At 41.8% G+C, this 17,863-nt stretch overlaps 1 protein-coding gene across 7 annotated transcripts in view; it reads left to right on the top strand.

Annotated features, from left to right (window-relative positions):
* The window catches only part of SPECC1L (sperm antigen with calponin homology and coiled-coil domains 1 like), a 141,822-nt gene that overhangs the window by 101,235 nt on the left and 22,724 nt on the right, over positions 1–17,863 (top strand). For all 7 annotated transcript variants that reach the window (XM_077461536.1, XM_077461537.1, XM_077461539.1 and 4 more), the window contains exons 12-13: positions 3,018–3,177; positions 6,623–6,725. In XM_077461536.1, the coding sequence (XP_077317662.1) occupies positions 3,018–3,177; positions 6,623–6,725 (263 nt within the window). The remainder of the gene's footprint in view (positions 1–3,017; positions 3,178–6,622; positions 6,726–17,863) is intronic.

Consider the following 17,863-nt stretch of genomic DNA (forward strand, 5'->3'; position numbering starts at 1 on the left):
GAAATAAAGCTACACACATTAAGTTTTTGTTTATTCAGCCCACTGGGTAAAAAAAATTAGGAGGTTGTACTAACTATGCAATGTTAGTACAACGATCTCCCTGCTTTCCTGCTGTGTTCTGATAGTGGCCATTTACCACGTGATCGCTCTGTCAAATGACAGAGCGATCACATGTAAACGAACCATGACATGACGCCGGTTCCTCCCTCCCCTCTCTGTACCAATCAATACAGTGTGAGAGGAGAGAGAGAGAGATTGTTTGCAGCGCTGTTGGCACTACAGATCCAGCCCACGGTGCTGCTCAGTGCCCATACTATGCAAAACTATGCAATACTCTGCAATAATTTTTAACAGAAACAAAGCATTTTTTTTATTTTTTTTAACTGAATTTTCAGTCTTTTTTGATAGCACAAAAAAAAAAAAAAAAAAACAGCGATGATTAAATACCACCAAAAGAAAGCTCTATATGTGTGAAAAAAAGGACAGACATTTCATATGGGTACAGTGTTGCATGACTAATTGTCATTCAAAGTGTGAGAGCACCGAAAGCTGAAAATTGGTCTGGGTAGGAAGGGGGTTTAGGTGCCCGATGGTCAAGTGGTTAAAGTGTCACTAAACCCACATCTTAAAAAAAACTATCAATTGATCCTGCTGTGTTCTATCTCCCCCTTTTGTCCAAGCCCTCAATGCAGTTGGGGATTTTGCAGAGCAGTGTTGGCAGCTCTACACATGCTCAGTTTTCAGTGAGTTTCTGTGCAGAGCATTTCCTCCCCATTATGTCTGAACAGCCCATGTGGGTATATACACAGTGGAAAATGACAGCCCACTCCCTCCCTCCTCCTTCATGTCCACTAACGATCTAAACACAATGGGGATGGGATATTGCATTAGATTGATCTTCGTCTAAGACATCAGCTGAAGGGGCATGACAAAGCCTGTGGCTGGCAGAAATCCGCCCACACCATTTTATTGCCAATAATAAAGATTTGATTTCAAATATATATATATATATATTTGTATGATCATTTAAAACAGTTTAATGATATTATTCGTTTATTTTTACTCTGTATTTCAAAGGTTTTTTTTAGGTTTTTTTTTTTTTAACACGTGACCAGCAGCAGAGGACTAGAGGTCTCTCCTACTTAAGTTTCCCTGCAGACAGGCTAGGAAAGATCTGGGTCATGTGATAGCTGCATATCGATTAGGAAAAACATGCTTGGATGTTTTTTTTAGTAAAATAAATACAGTGCCATCATCCACATACAGAATTTGAAAAATAGAATGGACAATGTTAATTAACCACTTAAGGGCCTAGCCTCTTTTTGACACTTGTTTAGAATTTTAAAATGTGTTTTTTTTGTTTTGTTTTTTACTTAATTACTTATAACCGCCCAAACAATATATATTTTTTCCAGACACCCCGGTGAATACAATGGCGGTCATTGCAATACATTGTCACACCGTATTTGTGCAGCAGTCTTAAAAGCACAATTTTTTGGGAAAAAAAAAACTTTGACTTATAAAATAACACAACAGTAAAGCTAGCCCATTTTTTTTATTTTTTTTTTTTATATATTTTGAAAGATAATGTTACACCAAGTAAGCTGATACCCAGCATGTCTTGCTTCAAAATTGCGCCCGCTCGTGGAATAGTAACAAACTTTTTTTTTTTTTTTTTTTTTACAAATAAACAACTTTTACCTTTAATAATTATTGCTCTTGCTTCCTCTCACGTCGTTTGAACACTGTTTTCATATGCGGGACACGACTTATGCATGCGTTTGCTTCTGCGTGCGAGCTCGGCGGGACAGGCCACTTTAAAAAAAAAAATGTATTATTATTATTTTACTTTTCTATTTTTTATTTTTACACTGTCCTTTTAAAAAACAATAATAATAAATTGGGTCACTTTTATCCCTTGTAATAGGTCAAAAAGACCTCCGATCTAACATTTACACTAAAATACAATAAGAAAAAAATTTAATAAATGAAATGTAATTTTTTTCACTTTTAAGACCATTGGGCGGAAGTGACGTTTGACGTCGCTTCCACCATTCGATGTTATGTCGGCTCCATGTCTCAGAAGAGTAAGGACGTGATGGTCTCCGCCACTTCCGACACCTCCGGTAAGCGGCGGTGATGACCACAACGTGGCGGGAGAATGAAAGTGATCTCATGGCGAATCCTCCACGGGGACCACTTATCTGAAAGCCAGCCAGCCGCTCACCGTTGTTGAAAATACCAGGGTTATGGAAACTAGCTGCTGCCATAACAACGCTATTTAGCGCCAAAGTACCGACGTCCAATGACAGCGATTTTGCACTAAGTGGTTAAACAGTATGTATTTATCACTTTAAAGTTACTTCAATAAATTTGAAGGTTTCAATTAAATAAACAATTAAGGCAGTAAGAGATAGTAAAGTTCAGTATGTGTTACTGTAAAGAGAGTGCCTGATTTGCTGTAGGGAAATTATTCTTTCCAGTAACAATTGTCTGTAGAAGTTATCAAGTAGCTTGCAAAGAATGCTTGGGTATGTGTTCCTTGTTACATTAATCTACCTTACTAATGCATTTGTTTGCCTTCTCCTTTTGTTTTGTGTCTGTCCTTTTTTTTAACATTTTTATTATTTTACTTCCTGTGCTGAGAATAGAAACAATATTTCATAGGAAGTATCTAACCTGAACTTCCACCGGGATTTCCTGTGCTTGTTTGAGGTCTCATGAGGTGGATACAGGATAGAATTTGGATAATAATTGGTATGCTGTGAAAGTTGTTAGTTGGTATTCATCCAAGCCTTATTGTTGTAGTAAAAGAAGCATTTTAAAATACATTCAGTACTGTATTTTCTGCACGTCTGTCATCTTTTGTTTATACTGTGGTCATCAAATTATTAGCCATATTTGTATGAGAGAAATTGCATCATGTGCCCAAGTTGTTCTTTTGGTGCCATTATCTGACACTTAAAGCTGTTTCCTTTTATGCACTGTCTGTAAAGTTATTTTTGTCCTTTTTCTAGTGTCACGCCGTAGCAGCGAGGAACTGAAACGTGACATCAGTGTTCCAGATGGGAGTTCTGCTTCTCCTTTGATGTCAATGACTTCATCCTCATCACAGTTATCCCTCACCTCTTCCTCCCCTACCGCATCCGTCACACCAACGGCACGGAATCGAATCAGGTAAAAGTGTGACATGAAAATAAAAAGAAAAGTTTGCGCTTAGTGTAAATATTGTATCCAGAACAGTACTCCCTGTGTGAATACATGATGATAAATTACATATACCTGGATTACAAGCATAATTTGTTCCAGAAGAATGCTTGTAGTCCAAAGCACTCGAAAATGAAAGCAAGTTTCCCCATAGAAGTCCTTGGAAACTCAGATAATTCGTTCCACAGTGACTTCTATTGTATGCAGTACTGCATGTAGCCAGAGACACATGGAAACACTCGGGGGGGGGGGGGGGGGGGGGGCGCTGGAGACACTCGGAAATGCTCAGAAACCCTGTGTAACTTTGTAGAGTTATATTTTTCAATATGCTGGACATATCTGCTGCATAAAACATGAATTTTTATTAGGGAAAGGGTGATCCACAGTTGTTGGAAAGGGAATGTGACAGTGCTGTTATGTGCAAAACATTATTTTGAGCTTTTAGCCTCCTGTTAAGATGTGTGCATACCAGGTTTATCAAACTTCCATGGGCTCTAACTGTCCAATGCCTATTCGTAAATGTGCACTTTTGTTGTACACTGTAATTATTTGCAAGTACAGTATAGGAATCTGTCTCCACATTTTGTTGAATGTATCACTTCCTGTAAGTCCATGCCATATCTCCCTGTATGATAGAAGGTTATCTCCTGATTTCTGCATTTTTCTGTCTGATATTCAGGGAAAGTGGAGAGAGCTAGCTGCATACAAATTTGGCTCTTCACTTTAAAAAGGAACTAAACCCTCCTGTCCTTTACAGCTAAAGACATCACCACCTTCACCTTTATCAATGCAGAATCTATCCCTTATCCTTTGGAGCCAAAGAATCTGCCATCTTAGCCTCTGTTTGATCGACAGTTGTCATGGTGCTGTGCATGTGATTAGGTATGAGACCAACCAATTGATGGCTTGACAGTTTGGCTGAGAGAAGACATCAGTACACTGGCAACGCTGCCAGTTCTTGCCAGCAGGCATGCCTTGAATATAACTGTTTTGGAAAACAGTTACATTTGTGGGTTGACTTCCTCTTAAAAAAATGATGCTTGTACAACTGTAGACATGGAAGTGAGTCAGCTTTAGGTTTCTTTCAGTTCTTTTCCCTCCAGTAAAATGTGTTTAACCTCTTTAGCTATTTGAATATGTCTAATATGTCCAAAGTCTGAAGAGGTGAAAACAAGCTTATAGCTGCAGTATCGACTGAAAACTTTTTTCAGATGTATGCAGCATGCTCCTGGCTTTCATGTAAAACTGATCTGGGCTTCTAACATTCTTTCTGTGATTCCCGGGCTCTCCCGCTCCTCTCGGGGCCAAAACAGACACTTGTTAGGATGGCGAGCGGTGGGAGATGTGTAGACATCCTTTCCCTGATTTCCTCTGCTGAGTGTGAACCCTGGACACACTCAACTCTGAATATTTCCAAGTTCAAAGTGGTCAAAATCCCTGCTGAATCAAGTAGTGCACTGTGCTTCACCCACTGGAGCAAAAAGCTGGGGAAACATTAGGGGTCTTGTAACTCTAACAACATACCCCTGAACTAATCCACAACCCTAAAAAAGAGCTACAGCGCATCCTTTCTTATGGATACATACAAATAGGTGTAATAGACATGGAGAGATACGCAACTTCCTGGGGTAAGCGAAAAGTTAAAGGACTCAAATCATCTGCTGCAGTTGGTTCCTCCATCCACCTTGACCATACATGATGAAACCTTTTTTTTCTGCCCGTGTTTGTAGGTATCTCAGTAGACAGGTCAGTTTGAATGAATAAGATATTTCCAGAATTTAAGGGAGAGAACTGATTTTTTATTTTTTTTTGCAACGCATGGCATTTCAAGTTTAGAAAAGGGACAGTCCCAGGAATGTTCTCTCCCTTAAGTTGGGAGCCATGTCTTCCACTAAGCCACACTCTTGGCTCCAGGGGGAGGTGGATCGACCTGAGCTACATCATTATGCCCACCACTCCAAAACTGGGAGAAAGATGGACTGGTCCAGAAGACATGAAATAAAAACACCATCAGAGTGGTCACATCTCCAGCAGAAGACAGAGTAGGAATTAGTCTATATAATCTGGGGGTGCAACAGACCGGTGGCCCAGAGTACACAGCAACTTTTCTGGTTTATGTTTAGATATGGCTTTTTCTTTGCATGATAGAGCGTTATTTAGCATTTTTGAATGGCACGGTGATCTGTGTTCACAGACAGGGATTTTTGGAAGTATTCCTGAGCCCACACAGTGATGTCCTTCCCAGAATCTTGCCGGTCTTTAATGCAGTGCTGTATACAGTGTATGTATGTGTTTGTGTGTGTATATGTGTGGCATACCAGTTAATTGGTTATCCTTTAATTGGCAACAGGTCAGTTTCACAGGTTTCCTGTGAATAAATAGACTACAAGTAACATCAGCCATTGCAGCTGACGGCTTGTAGTTCTCAGTGATGTTTGAGGGCACTGGTGAGCGCTTTGGTAGTTCATTGATTCTTCCTGCTCTCCAGTACGGGCAGATGGCTATCCTGAGTGTCTGCGGGACTGATGCTCTGCAGACTCCTTGGGGAAAAAAATAATACATGCACATTTTTTTACCATCAAAATATCAAAAGCTGCACAAGGCAGCAATGGCCTCACAACAAACTAAAACCCAACGTGATGAATTCCTTTTTGTTTTGAGTTTCGAACAATCCTATCTTCTGACAGCATGGCACAGAGCAGGACCTTTGCTTGCTGTGTGGAAGCAGCGATCTTTCTGCAGAGGTCTTTACTGAGGTTTATTACATATATAAATCAAACAGCCAGCAGATACTTAAAGTGTTACTAAACCCACAACAGTAAAATCTGTCTGTATATTCAGAATAGCATGCTTGTTATACTCACTGTGGAACTTTTATATTTCCACTATAGCCTGTGTCCTCATGCTCCCATAACAGCATGAGGACACAGGCTATAGTGGAAATATCCTCCTACCTGAACACTCAGCACTCGGGCAAAACCTGCAGTTTATCAGGTGTCCATGGTATACAGATCAGCCAAAAAATGTATATTGTGGCAGAATTTTAATGTAAAAAGATTTATAAGCTGTGGGCACTGCAGGGGGGCGGATTAACTTTTTTCATATTACTGGGTTTAGTAACACTTTAACTTGCGCCATTGGTATGTTGTGTGCTTTAATAATGAACACAGGTCAAGAGGCTCAGCTCCCACAGCTAGTTTAATTCTCTAGGATGCACTTGTTTATTTGATGATACTGGCTCTTTATTCTTTGATCTATGACCTTGTTCCTTTTGGATCCCCGTGCACTCTTACTTACTATCCCTTAATGTACAGAAAAAAGATGGCCTTCACCCCCCATATGTTTTGTTGTTATCCGCTTTAAAATGTTACAGCTGTTAATTTACTTACCCTAAGCAAACATTTTCATATTTTAGGGAGGAAAGAAAGGACCCCTTAGCAGCCCTTGCAAGAGAGTACGGTGGCTCCAAGAGGAATGCTTTACTAAAGTGGTGTCAGAAGAAGACTGAGGGATACCTGGTAAGCATGGAATTGTGAAACAAATGCTAGTGCCTTGTGGACTATTTATACAGCTTTTGAATATAAACCCAATTGGCACTGCAGGAATTATTGCAATGAAAGCTGTAGAGTGTTTTATGCGTGCATATTTTGATTTATTGTAATGCTTGCCTTAAAGTAATTTTTGGTTTAAGTTTCACTTTTATGGCAGTAAAGAGATGTAAACAAGCTCATGGAGTGCTAAATATATAGGGCATACACCACCAAAACATTATCACAATGGCTTCCAGCTGACAGCATCCACTGGGCACCAAATTAGTGTTCTTCAAAAGAAAGTTACCTGCACCAAGGGCTTAAAGAAATTGTACAAGTTTATGGCTTTGGTAGTAGCTGTGAACTTGTGTTTACATCCTTCAAAAAGCTTTTGGCTAAGATTTTACCCCCTTCTTGACCAGGCAATTTTTTTTCTTTTTAGCACTGTGCTACTTTAAATGGTAATTGCGTGTTCATGCAACGCTATACCTAGACAATTTTCTTTTTCTTTTTTTTTAACAGAAATAAGCATTCTTTTCGTGGTATTTAATCACCACTGGGTTTTTAATCTTTTTGCAAAATACACAAAAAAAACCTGAACATTTTGGGGGGGGGAAAAAAGATTTTGAATAATAAATAAAAAATCTGATTTCTTCATAAATTTTAGCCAAAATGTATTCTGTTACATGTCTTTGATAAAAGAAAATCACAATAGGTGTATATTGATTGGTTTGCATGAAAGCAATAGGACCTACATATGATGGTATATATATGTGTGTGTGTACAAATAGCGGTGATCAGCGACTTCTAATGGAACTGCAATAGTGCGGGGGGGGGGGGCAATCTGACACTGATGCTGGGGGAACTGCATTAATACAGTGATATACTAGGGTTGCACCGATTCCGAGCATTTGCACAAGTACTTGTACTCGTGCAAATGCTCTGATGCTTATAGCGGAGTTCCACCCAAAAGTGGAACTTCCACTTATACGCTCCCCCCCCACCGGTGCCACATTTGCCACCTTTCAGGGGGGGGGGGAGAGGGGAACAGTGACCGGTTTTCCCCACTTCCGGGGGGTGGGGCGGCCTGAAGTTCTTCCCCCCTCTACCTTCCCTCGCTGCCAGGCCAATTAGAAAGAGCAGCGCGCTTCGCGCATGCACAGTAGTGAATCAGCTATGACACCAAAAGACTTCACTGCCGGGTCCCCTCACTAGGAATGGCGGCGGCAGCACCCGGCAGTCGATCCGAAGACAGGTAAGTGCCCTAAGTCAGCAGCTGCAGTATTTTAAAAGGTGTCACTCCCAGAAGTCAGTGGGCAGAGAGAAGGGAGTCGCCAGCGTGACTGGCCAGGGTGGATGCAGCAGGGCGGATGCAGCAGCTATGTTTCAAATCCCAAGACAAATGCTGGGTGTTCCGTCAGAATCGGTGACCCGTAAGATTCGTTAATGGAAGTGACGTTCCATCAGCACACCACGACGCCCATCTTGGTACACCCTGCACTCGGCCGCAGTAAGCCTGCAGTCAGAAGTCAGCAATGGACATCTTGTTACACCCAGCCCGTTCACTATATGTGAAACCCGGCATTTGTCTTGGGAGAAAACAGACAACAACAATATAAAACTATTATTTAATTGTATTATTTAAGTTACAGTGAGGCCAGTCTGTGCCCATTAAATATGACAATTGCCAATGAGTGCTGTCTATCAGTGCCACCTATCAGTGCTGCATATTAGTGCCGCCTCATCAGTGCCCTTCAGCGTCACATCATCAGTGCCCATCAGTGCTGTATATTAGTGCCACTGTCACATGACATAAAAAAAAGGAATCAGTATCGGCGAGTACTTGGAAAAAAAGTAACGGTACTTGTACTTGGTCGTAAAAAAAAAAAAAAGTGGTATCGGTGCAACTCTTGATAATGCTTTACACTTTCACTGTACTAATGACACTGGCTGGGAAGGGGTTAACACTTAGGGCAATCTAGGGGTTAAATGTGTGCACATTGACCCGCTCTTCTCCATCAGCCCACTTTGTGACCTGTACATTAATCCTTATATTTAATGATGTGCTGTATTTAGCGCACCGTTACAAGACTCTGTAATTTGAGGCAAAAAAACTAAGATCACCTTGGGTTGTCAAAAAGGGGTCATTTGGTGACCGGGGGGTTGTACTGTCTTGAAAATTGTATTTGATGTTTTAGAGCAGAAAATAAGGAGGAGTAGTGTGTTTTTCAAAATTTGTGGTTATAAAAAATGTTATACGTATAAAAAAATTAGAGGTCGTAAATACAATCAAGAGTAAGCTTTGTTTCTAAAAAAAATATATAAATTGAATCTGGGTTCCATTCCATACTGAGTAATCATCAGTCAAACTATCACATCGCTGAAAAAGTCCTGATATTACATTAGGCTAGTTCTCACATTGTTACAATGTGTTCTATTGCAATTTTAGTAAATCCTTTTTAAAATTGTACTTAATTTAATTTTACACCACAAGGGGCAGACAAGCACTATATGTGATAGTAATTTTGCTGATGACAGGTCCTCATTGTGGAGACATCGGGGGTCTATTATACCCCTAATGTGTCTCCTATACTTTCCTGATCTGCACAGGCCTGGAGTTAACCATTGGAGGTGTGTACTTGAGCTTCGTTGGATTTATTCCTTACAGCAGTGGTCCCCAACCTTTTTGGCACCGGGGACCGGCTGCGTGGAAGAAAATTGTGCCAAGGCCCGGCGAGGGACTGGGGGTGATGTACGCACACGCGTGGGGGGGGGGGGGGGGGGAGCGAATTTTGCCGGCAATCTATCGGGCAATAGCTGGTGTTCGGCTGTTGCTTGCTACAATCATCATGGCACCATGGTTGGTATGGTGTCAGAATGATTGAAACGCATTATTTCTTATATACATTGTAATATAAATGAAATAGTTCAACTCACCATAATGCAGAATCAGTGGGAGCCCTGAGTGTGTCACTTTCCATGTCACCTGCCACCAGATGAGAAATGTCACTTTTCACACTGCCTGCCACCAGTTGAGGAATGCCATTTGCCACATCACCTGCCTGTGCCACCAGATGAGGAATACCACTTGCCATGTCACCTGCCTGTGCCACCAGATGAGGAATGCCACTCGGCACGCTTGCCTGCCACCAGATGAGGAATGCCACTTGCCACGCTGCCTGCCACCAGTTGAGGAATGCCACTTGCCACATCACCTGCCTGTCACCAATTGAGAAATGCCCCTTGCCACATCACCTGCCTGTGCCACCAGATGAGGAATGCCACTTGCCATGCTGCCTGCCACCAGTTGAGGAATGCCACTTGCCACGCTGCCTGCCACCAGTTGAGGAATTCCACTTGCCACATCACCTGCCTGTCACCAGTTGAGGAATGCCACATCACCCGCCAGTGCCACCAGATGAGGATTGTCACTGTATTGGTGACACTGGTTCAGTGGTCTTTCTTAAATGAGGGCAGGAGAGCAGAGATGCGGGGTGGGCAGTGAGAGATGATGTCATCTCTCTGCTCCCCGCCGCACCTCCGAAACTCTGTATGCTGTGAGGGCAGAATAGCGGTGATGCTAGGCGGGCAGGGAGAGATGATGTCATCTCTCTGCTCCCCGCCGCACCGCCGACATTCTGCACGTTGTAAGGGCGGAAGAGCGGGGATGCTAGGCGGACGGAGAGAGATGTCATCTCTGCTCGCCAGCCCACTTCTCTTATTCGCCCGCCCGCTTTCCTCTCTGATCCACCGGAGCCTGCCGCGGCCCGGCTGCAAAGATGCTACGGCCCGGTAGTGGACCGCGGACCGGGGGTTGATGACCCCTGCCTTACAGGGTAACAGGTGTTCCTCAATCTCACCCTGTTTTCATCCTTACAGGGATTTGTTTTTTTTGGTCCTAGGATTTTAAAGTGGATGTAAACCCTCACATATACCCAGTGAAGTGAACAGCCTCAGTTGATACACAGGGATGAAACAAATCTCCCTACATAGGTTTCACATGTGTTTCTGCTGTCTTCATCTATCTATATTCTTTAGAAAGTGAACATTGTGTTTGAATTTTTACTTCCTCTTCCAGCAATGGGAGGGCAGTCTGGGCATACACTCTATGTAAACTGATTGGAGGAAAGGCACACACCCCCTCTCCACATAGGCAGAGGAATGAAGAAACATGTAGAGCTGTACTGTGAATATATCAGCTCTCTGCTAATCTATCTCTATGCACCCACCCCAACCAAAATTTCCAGCTTCTTTTAGATTCTGTGTCTGAGAACTTTTCAGAATTGATCATGCAGATAACAGAGAAATGAAGCAGCAGAAAGATTTTGATTTTGACGTAATTTCAGGGAATGCCTGTGTAAACTTGAGGTCTATGCACCTCAACCCTCATCAAAATAAGACCGAAGTATTACAGGGACTACTTTGAAGTTGGTACGACTTGAAGTTGCACAGATATGAATTGTACTCATTGGAAATCATGGGGTATGACTTGTCATGCGTCTTTGCAGTCCCAAGTCGCACAAGTATGAAAGGGGTCTGAAGGGTTTGGAGAGAGATAAGAAAACACTACAGATATGTGCCCAGGTCAGATTTCATGAATTGGGTTTACATCCACTTTAAGGTAAACTTATAATCCATTTCAAGCTTCTAAACATTAAAGTTCTGCTTAGAGCAGACTTCACAGAATGCCGGCGGTTTTGTTAGCCAGAAACACTTTTTTTTGCTGCTCCCTGATCTAGTGTCACTTTGTTACTTGGTCCTGACATTTTCTCTGCCTGTAAAATATTGCGGTGGCCAGTAGAGGCATTCAGAGGAATGGCATTTCCTGGGGTTGATGAAATGTAGTCATTAAGTCAGGGCAAGTCCCCAATACCGATGTGAAACTAAATCTGAGAGGGGCACAACAAACACAGCAGACCTGGATATTTTCCAGTATTTACCCATGCATTGCTGTGGTGAGAACAGGCTGCACTGACATATGAGGATTCTTTAACTGTCATGCAGTTTGCTCACATTAGAAAATGCTTCAGACTGTTCGGAATCACATGGAGTGTAAATGAGCCACTATGCTAATAACATTCATGTGTATCTCTAAATAACTTTAAATATAATCTATAGATTCCTTTTTAAATGTGGATCTGACCCTGAACAGGTGTAAGCAGATTGTTAGGCTGGTTAATTAGGTCCTGGGTTATTAAGCAGCACTCTCCCTCTCTCGGGAGCGGATGAAGGATAGTTACCGGGATACATGTAGCTCCATCTGTCCACGACCAGGAAGGAATTAACAAATGCTCTTTGCATACACAGATGGTGGGTAGGTAACTCCTGCTATTTATGCTTCTCATTGCTTTTGCACTAAAACGGTTATTTCAAGAGTGGCATTTTTTTTCCTGCCATCATTATATGAGCAGTGAGATATGACTCATATATTTTAAAAACTGATGTCAACAGGCTTATAAAATATCCCATAGCAGTTGTAAAAATATTCCAACATACTAATAGAGATTATTTTCACTACCTATGCTCTTTTGGCCATACTTCTCTTACGGATCACAGGAGTGCACTTTGTTCTGCACTCCTGTGACCCAGTGGGGTTTAGCCTGCTGTCGGCTGAAGTCACAGAACCTTTCCAGGCTCTGTAGGAATGCTGACAATGTCATAATCCGCTCAGATGCCTGACCAGCAAGCAGCTGGCTCAGCCTCTCAGCGAGCCCCTGAGAGGTTGAGCCAGCCACTCCCGCCCCTCCACAGCCCAGCACTCCAGTTTGCTCTGGAGGGGCAGAGCAGACCCGGTTCACTGTTTTTTTGCTTGCTGAAGACTGAAAACTTGGCGATCAACATCCTTTGATTGCTCAGCTCTCAGTTTTAGAGGCGGTGGGGGACAGATGCAGCATAGGATTGTTGCTGCATCCACCTATAAATGTTTTTTTTTTTTTTTTTTTTTTCTGATTTTTGTACTTCCCTTTTAACTTTTTTGCTGGCTTGAAAATATTTGGTAATTTTTGCAGTATATAGATTCAACTTCTAAACTGCCTTGTACACAGTAATTATAATGTTCTGGGAGCAGATTGCCTTTTTCTTCTTTTTTTTTTTTTTTTTTCCTTTTAAGGTAGTTTCATTGCACAAATAAAAATGACAATCAAAATAAACCACCTATACTGTGTGCAGAATTACCTCCTGTTGGTTTGTGTAAAACTGATGAGGCCTAAAAGCAGTAGAGCACAATTATGCTTTTATTCATACTGTTATGTCAAGTGATTGCTGGCCAGTCAGAGTATTCTGTAGCCAGGAGAGGAGTTACAAAATCTTCTACACATAAAGCAGTTTTAAACCGTGGCTTGTAAGGTAAAAAAACGCCCAGTCTTTCTTCTTTCTGCATGCTCTGGCTGTGTGACTGGCTGGAGCCACCATAGCATCACTCGGTTTCAGCAGGAAGCCCTGAAGTTCTGGCAAGGTATGCCGGACCTTCAGAACATATGCACCAGTGATCGGCATCCGACCTACCCAATCCTGCCCCGCCAGGAAGCCAACAGTGCACACTGCTAATCACAGGCAGCGAGACATTTGCCGATCTGTGCAGCTGCGGACCAGAAAATGTCTTGCTGCCTGTGATGAGCAGTGTGCAGTGAATAGAGAATGGTGTTACCAGTTCTAGGGTCAGCTACTACATCCACATCCCGAATTGTAAAATGTGTGTATTGTAAAAACCCATAAAATAGGACTTTCAAGGATGTAGGGCTGACACTGAGGTGAGCACACAATTTTGGATAAAAATAATTTATTGGTTAGAAATTGTAAAATCACATACAAAAATAATCGTATCTCATAATATGTATATTCTATCACTATTGCACTTTACAAAACACATAACAGGTTGCAAGCACAAATTGCCACATATGTACTTACTTCCTATTGCCCCTATTCAGAATATGGTAGGGGGTGTCACATGAGTGCATCAGAGGAGTTGAATCATTCAGATCAAAAGTGACAAGCTCCTAAGGAAGTGCGGTGTGCAGTGTCCGCTTCCTGGCGGGATCTGGCAGGCGGGATCCTGAACACACCCAAACCCATTCCTACTGGCTGCTTGCAAGGTGAATATCTCCTAACCTGTGAATGTTTAGGAGATATTCATTTTACCTATAGGTATTATTCTAGGCTTACCAGTGGGTAAAAATCACAAAGCAGGCTTTACTACCGCTTTAAGCTGGCCATACATGGTTAGTTTTCATTGAGCCAGCAGACTGAAAAAACCCCCCCACAAAAATCAAGTGGATGGAGGAATCCCCTGCTTGGACATTGTATTCTGACAGTGGCACCAGTTGCTGTTAAATTACATTGATCTGCAGCCGCTGATCTGGAAACATTTTCCATCGTGTCCCTTCTACAGAAATCAATCAAATGACTTTATTCTATCAAGCTAGGATGGTCACACACCAATCAAAATTTCACTAGTCTGGCTGAACTGGCTAAATTTCAATCAGTGTATAGCCAGCTTTGGGCTGTCAAACAAGATCCGGTCTGTAGGTTTGTTCTTAAGTTGTTTTTTTGTAAGTTGGAACATATAAATTTTTTAAGTGTAGCTCCAGCCAAAAAATGATTTTTAAGCTTTTGGATGGCATAGGGAAGGGTTAACACCCCTGTAACGTTTGTTTTGCTGTCTGTGCCCCTGTTCAGATTTCATCTCTCTTTCTGTCCCAATGACAATTGGATTTTGAAAATTTTGGGTTGTTGCTGAAACAAGGATTGGTGATAAAATAAATGTTACAGGAGTGAATTTCCCTTCCTAGGGGTAGATTTCCTTTCACTTCCTGTTGTCTCCTTCCGTTTTTAAGTAGGAGTCATTTGTAAGTCGGACGTTTTTAACTAGGGCCTGTGCAGGCTGAACTGTAATCCTATGACTGGTATGAGTTATGTTTGGAAGCTTTTGACAAAGAATGCACAAAGATATGATTTGTAGTTCTAGGGAGTATTTGTTGCTGTGCAGGAAGACATTGGTTTCTTTTCAGCTTAAAACTCTGACCATGGATTGTATACCAGGTTATGATTAGCAAGATCATAAAAGCTGGTAAAACCTTTGTGCAGAGGTCATGTGACTTCCTGAGGAGGAATAAAGGCATTGTGTTAAAGGAGCATAGAGCTTGATAAGCATCTTCCTGTTCAGTTGCATGTTGTATTAGACTGGATGTAAAACCTTTACATTTAAGGCGGGTACACACTACAGCTTTTAGTTGCACGGAAAAAAAAACTGACCGGTCGGAGCCGCTGTACTAACCATGCAAGGTTAGTTCAACGATCTTCCCCACTGAGCTTTTGTGTTCTGACAGGGGGATGTCTTGCAACCGTGCCACCCCCCCCCCCCCCCCCCCCGCCTGCCAGAACACTCTGATCAGTGCTCTCTGCCATTGGCACAGAGCGCGGATTAGGAGTCAGTCAGCTGCTGGTTTTCCAGACCGACATATACATGGGCCGAATGACGGACGTTTTTCTTTTGTACAGTACCATCCAGTTTCATGCCAGTTTTAGTTTTTGAGTGAACAAGAAGTCCTCGACAGCTCGAAAATCATCCGGTTTAGCAGGGGTCAGCCAAATTCAGATCTGTTTGCAGCCCTCCTGGTTGATTGGACAGAAGTGTTAGAATGGGCAATTTATGAAAGTTGAGTTTCTCCTGAAAAGGTTTTCACCCATCCTATAATCCTTGCCGCGCTCTATCCAGTGGAAAAAGAATTTACTAAAAAGCGTTCTCTTTCGATAGTGGACTCGGCTGTCTTAGGCCGCGTACACACGGGCGGATTGTCTGCCCAACTAAGTTCGTCAGACAATCCGACAGACAGTCCGTCCAACATTTGAATGAACAGACAGTCCGCTGAAAGCTTGCACGATGACGTGTACAGCACGTACAACGGGACTAGAAAAACGACGTCCAATACACTGCAATGCAACCTTCGGCGTGTAAATCCTTTCTGAGCATGCGCCATACTTAGTCCGTCCAACTTGCCTACACACGAGCGGACTGTCCGCTGAAACCAAGTTTGGACGGACAAAATTACGGAAATTCCGAAAGACTTAGTTCGTCAGACTGTCCGCTGAAAAAGTCCGCTGAAGCCCACACACGAGCGGATTGTCCGCTGAAACACGGTTCAGCGGACTAAGTTGGGCAGACAATCCGCCCGTGTGTACGCGGCCTTAGTCTTAAACCAACATCTTTCTGTACCTTTAAAAGATTTTCCTTCATGAATTCTGCAGACAAACATTTTTAAATGCTTTTTAATAGCTATTTACACTCGCAGGCTCAGCCCTGCAACCAGCTATTGCTGCATTCTTGGTTTTTCAAGCTGCAGCTAATTGGACTAGGACCATGACCGCTCAACAGGATCCTATTATTCAAGATGGAACACTAGCAAAACATTTACAAACAGTGCCTGCCATCTTTTCTATGTTGATGCCCTAGAACAAGTCATGACACAAATTTCCAGAATGCCTCTCAATACTGTCCCTATGTGCAGTTAAAAGCTTGGGCAGCTGAAGCTGCCTGTAAAGGTCTCCATGCCTGGTATGCTCTTTGAAGCAGGGCATCTCTTTGGTGAGGCTCCAAACTTCCCCAATGCTTCTGTTCAGTCAAAAAAGAAATTCCTTAGCTTGTTAGACCACCAATCCAGTACTTGAAAGGGAAAAGTGTTTCTATATATATATATATATATATATATATATATATATATATATATATAATTTTATTTTTTTTATTGCTTGTAAACACCCCAGAGTCTGAGAAAATACAGCCTTTGCCCTGTACTAAACAATTAAAGTAAAAGGAATTTTGACTTGCCTGTACATTTTTTTTTTTTTATCTTGGAATATAGTACAAGACACCTTTTCCCTACGTTTCTGTGTTACTCTTCTACAACACTTCTGTTGCTAAAAAATCCAAGGTCTCACGGAATGGGGTTGGGTTATAGGGATATGCCCAAGGGGGCATGTCCAAAAAAATTTGCCAATTTCCAATAGCAGCCTATAACCCAGGGTCTATAAATACTTAGCCTGTGTCCTGCAGTGTACTCCTAGATAAGGCATTTAGACTTGCCGGTAATTTTTTTTTTTTTTTTTGGTGCTGGATACATTTTTTTAAAATGTATAAGCTGCGCTACCTTAAAGGAGTTGTAAAGGCAGAAGGTTTTTTTTTATCTTAATGCATTTTATGATGACAGCAGATACAAAGGAACTGAAACCCAGGGAAAAAAAAATTAAAACCATAAATAACTGAAATGTAACAAAACGAAGTGGGCAGGCTCGATTAACAACTTGATCTTTTTTATGCCTTCAATCTTGTTTCTATATTTCTTTTCTGGAACTTTTTTGTTTCTCTTTTTCTAACCTTAAACAAGATTTTGAGCTTTAAAATAATTTTCAGGTACTGGAATTCAGGGTATGTTGGCCAAAAACATTGAGAACCACTGCTTTAAATGATGGATGGAAGATTAAAAGCTGATGGAAAGCTTTCAAATTTGCTAGCATATAGAAGTGTTCCAATGAGCATTCTTAACGCAAAACCTATAATAGTTCTGAAGAACAAAGGTCTTCCCTTTTTGTTTCCATGATAGACTGGAGCAAGTCTATTCATGCCCATTGCTTGCTCACCCCTGTGACCTTTGGTTTGTACGTGTGAAATGCAAATTCTGCACATAAGTTGTTTTCATTAGAACGCTTTAAAGTCTGCCAAAGGATGAGTGGTGTGCATTTCAGGTGCAAGGTATCCCAAACTTCTAGAAAACCTCATTGAAAGGGTCAGCTGTTACCTTTTATAGTCTTTGTTCCTCCAAATAATCATCACTCTTCAGTTACTTCCATAACTGTTTTCCTGATCTATAGGTTGCAGGGTGCCATCAATTTTATTTTCTATCAATATAGAACGCTCATGTTAGGTTCAGAAAATGTCATTAAATCTTTAATCAAGCATACCGGTCATGTTCTGTGCAGTGTTTTAGTTTATAGTTTGCCATCTAATGCATTCGCAATATGCGCTTCGTTCAAGTCATGCTTCTGATGATAACTGTCATAGCTACCAGTGTGCCTGCCTAGGTTAGCTCTCAACCATTCTTTTAGGCCTTCAAATGGCTGGTGCCATAGCTGGC

The sequence above is a fragment of the Lithobates pipiens genome, unplaced genomic scaffold, assembly GCF_037356315.1.
Source record: "Lithobates pipiens isolate NorthernLeopardFrog02 unplaced genomic scaffold, aLitPip1_a1.2 Scaffold_3, whole genome shotgun sequence".
In the NCBI taxonomy this organism is placed as follows: Eukaryota; Metazoa; Chordata; class Amphibia; order Anura; family Ranidae; genus Lithobates; species Lithobates pipiens.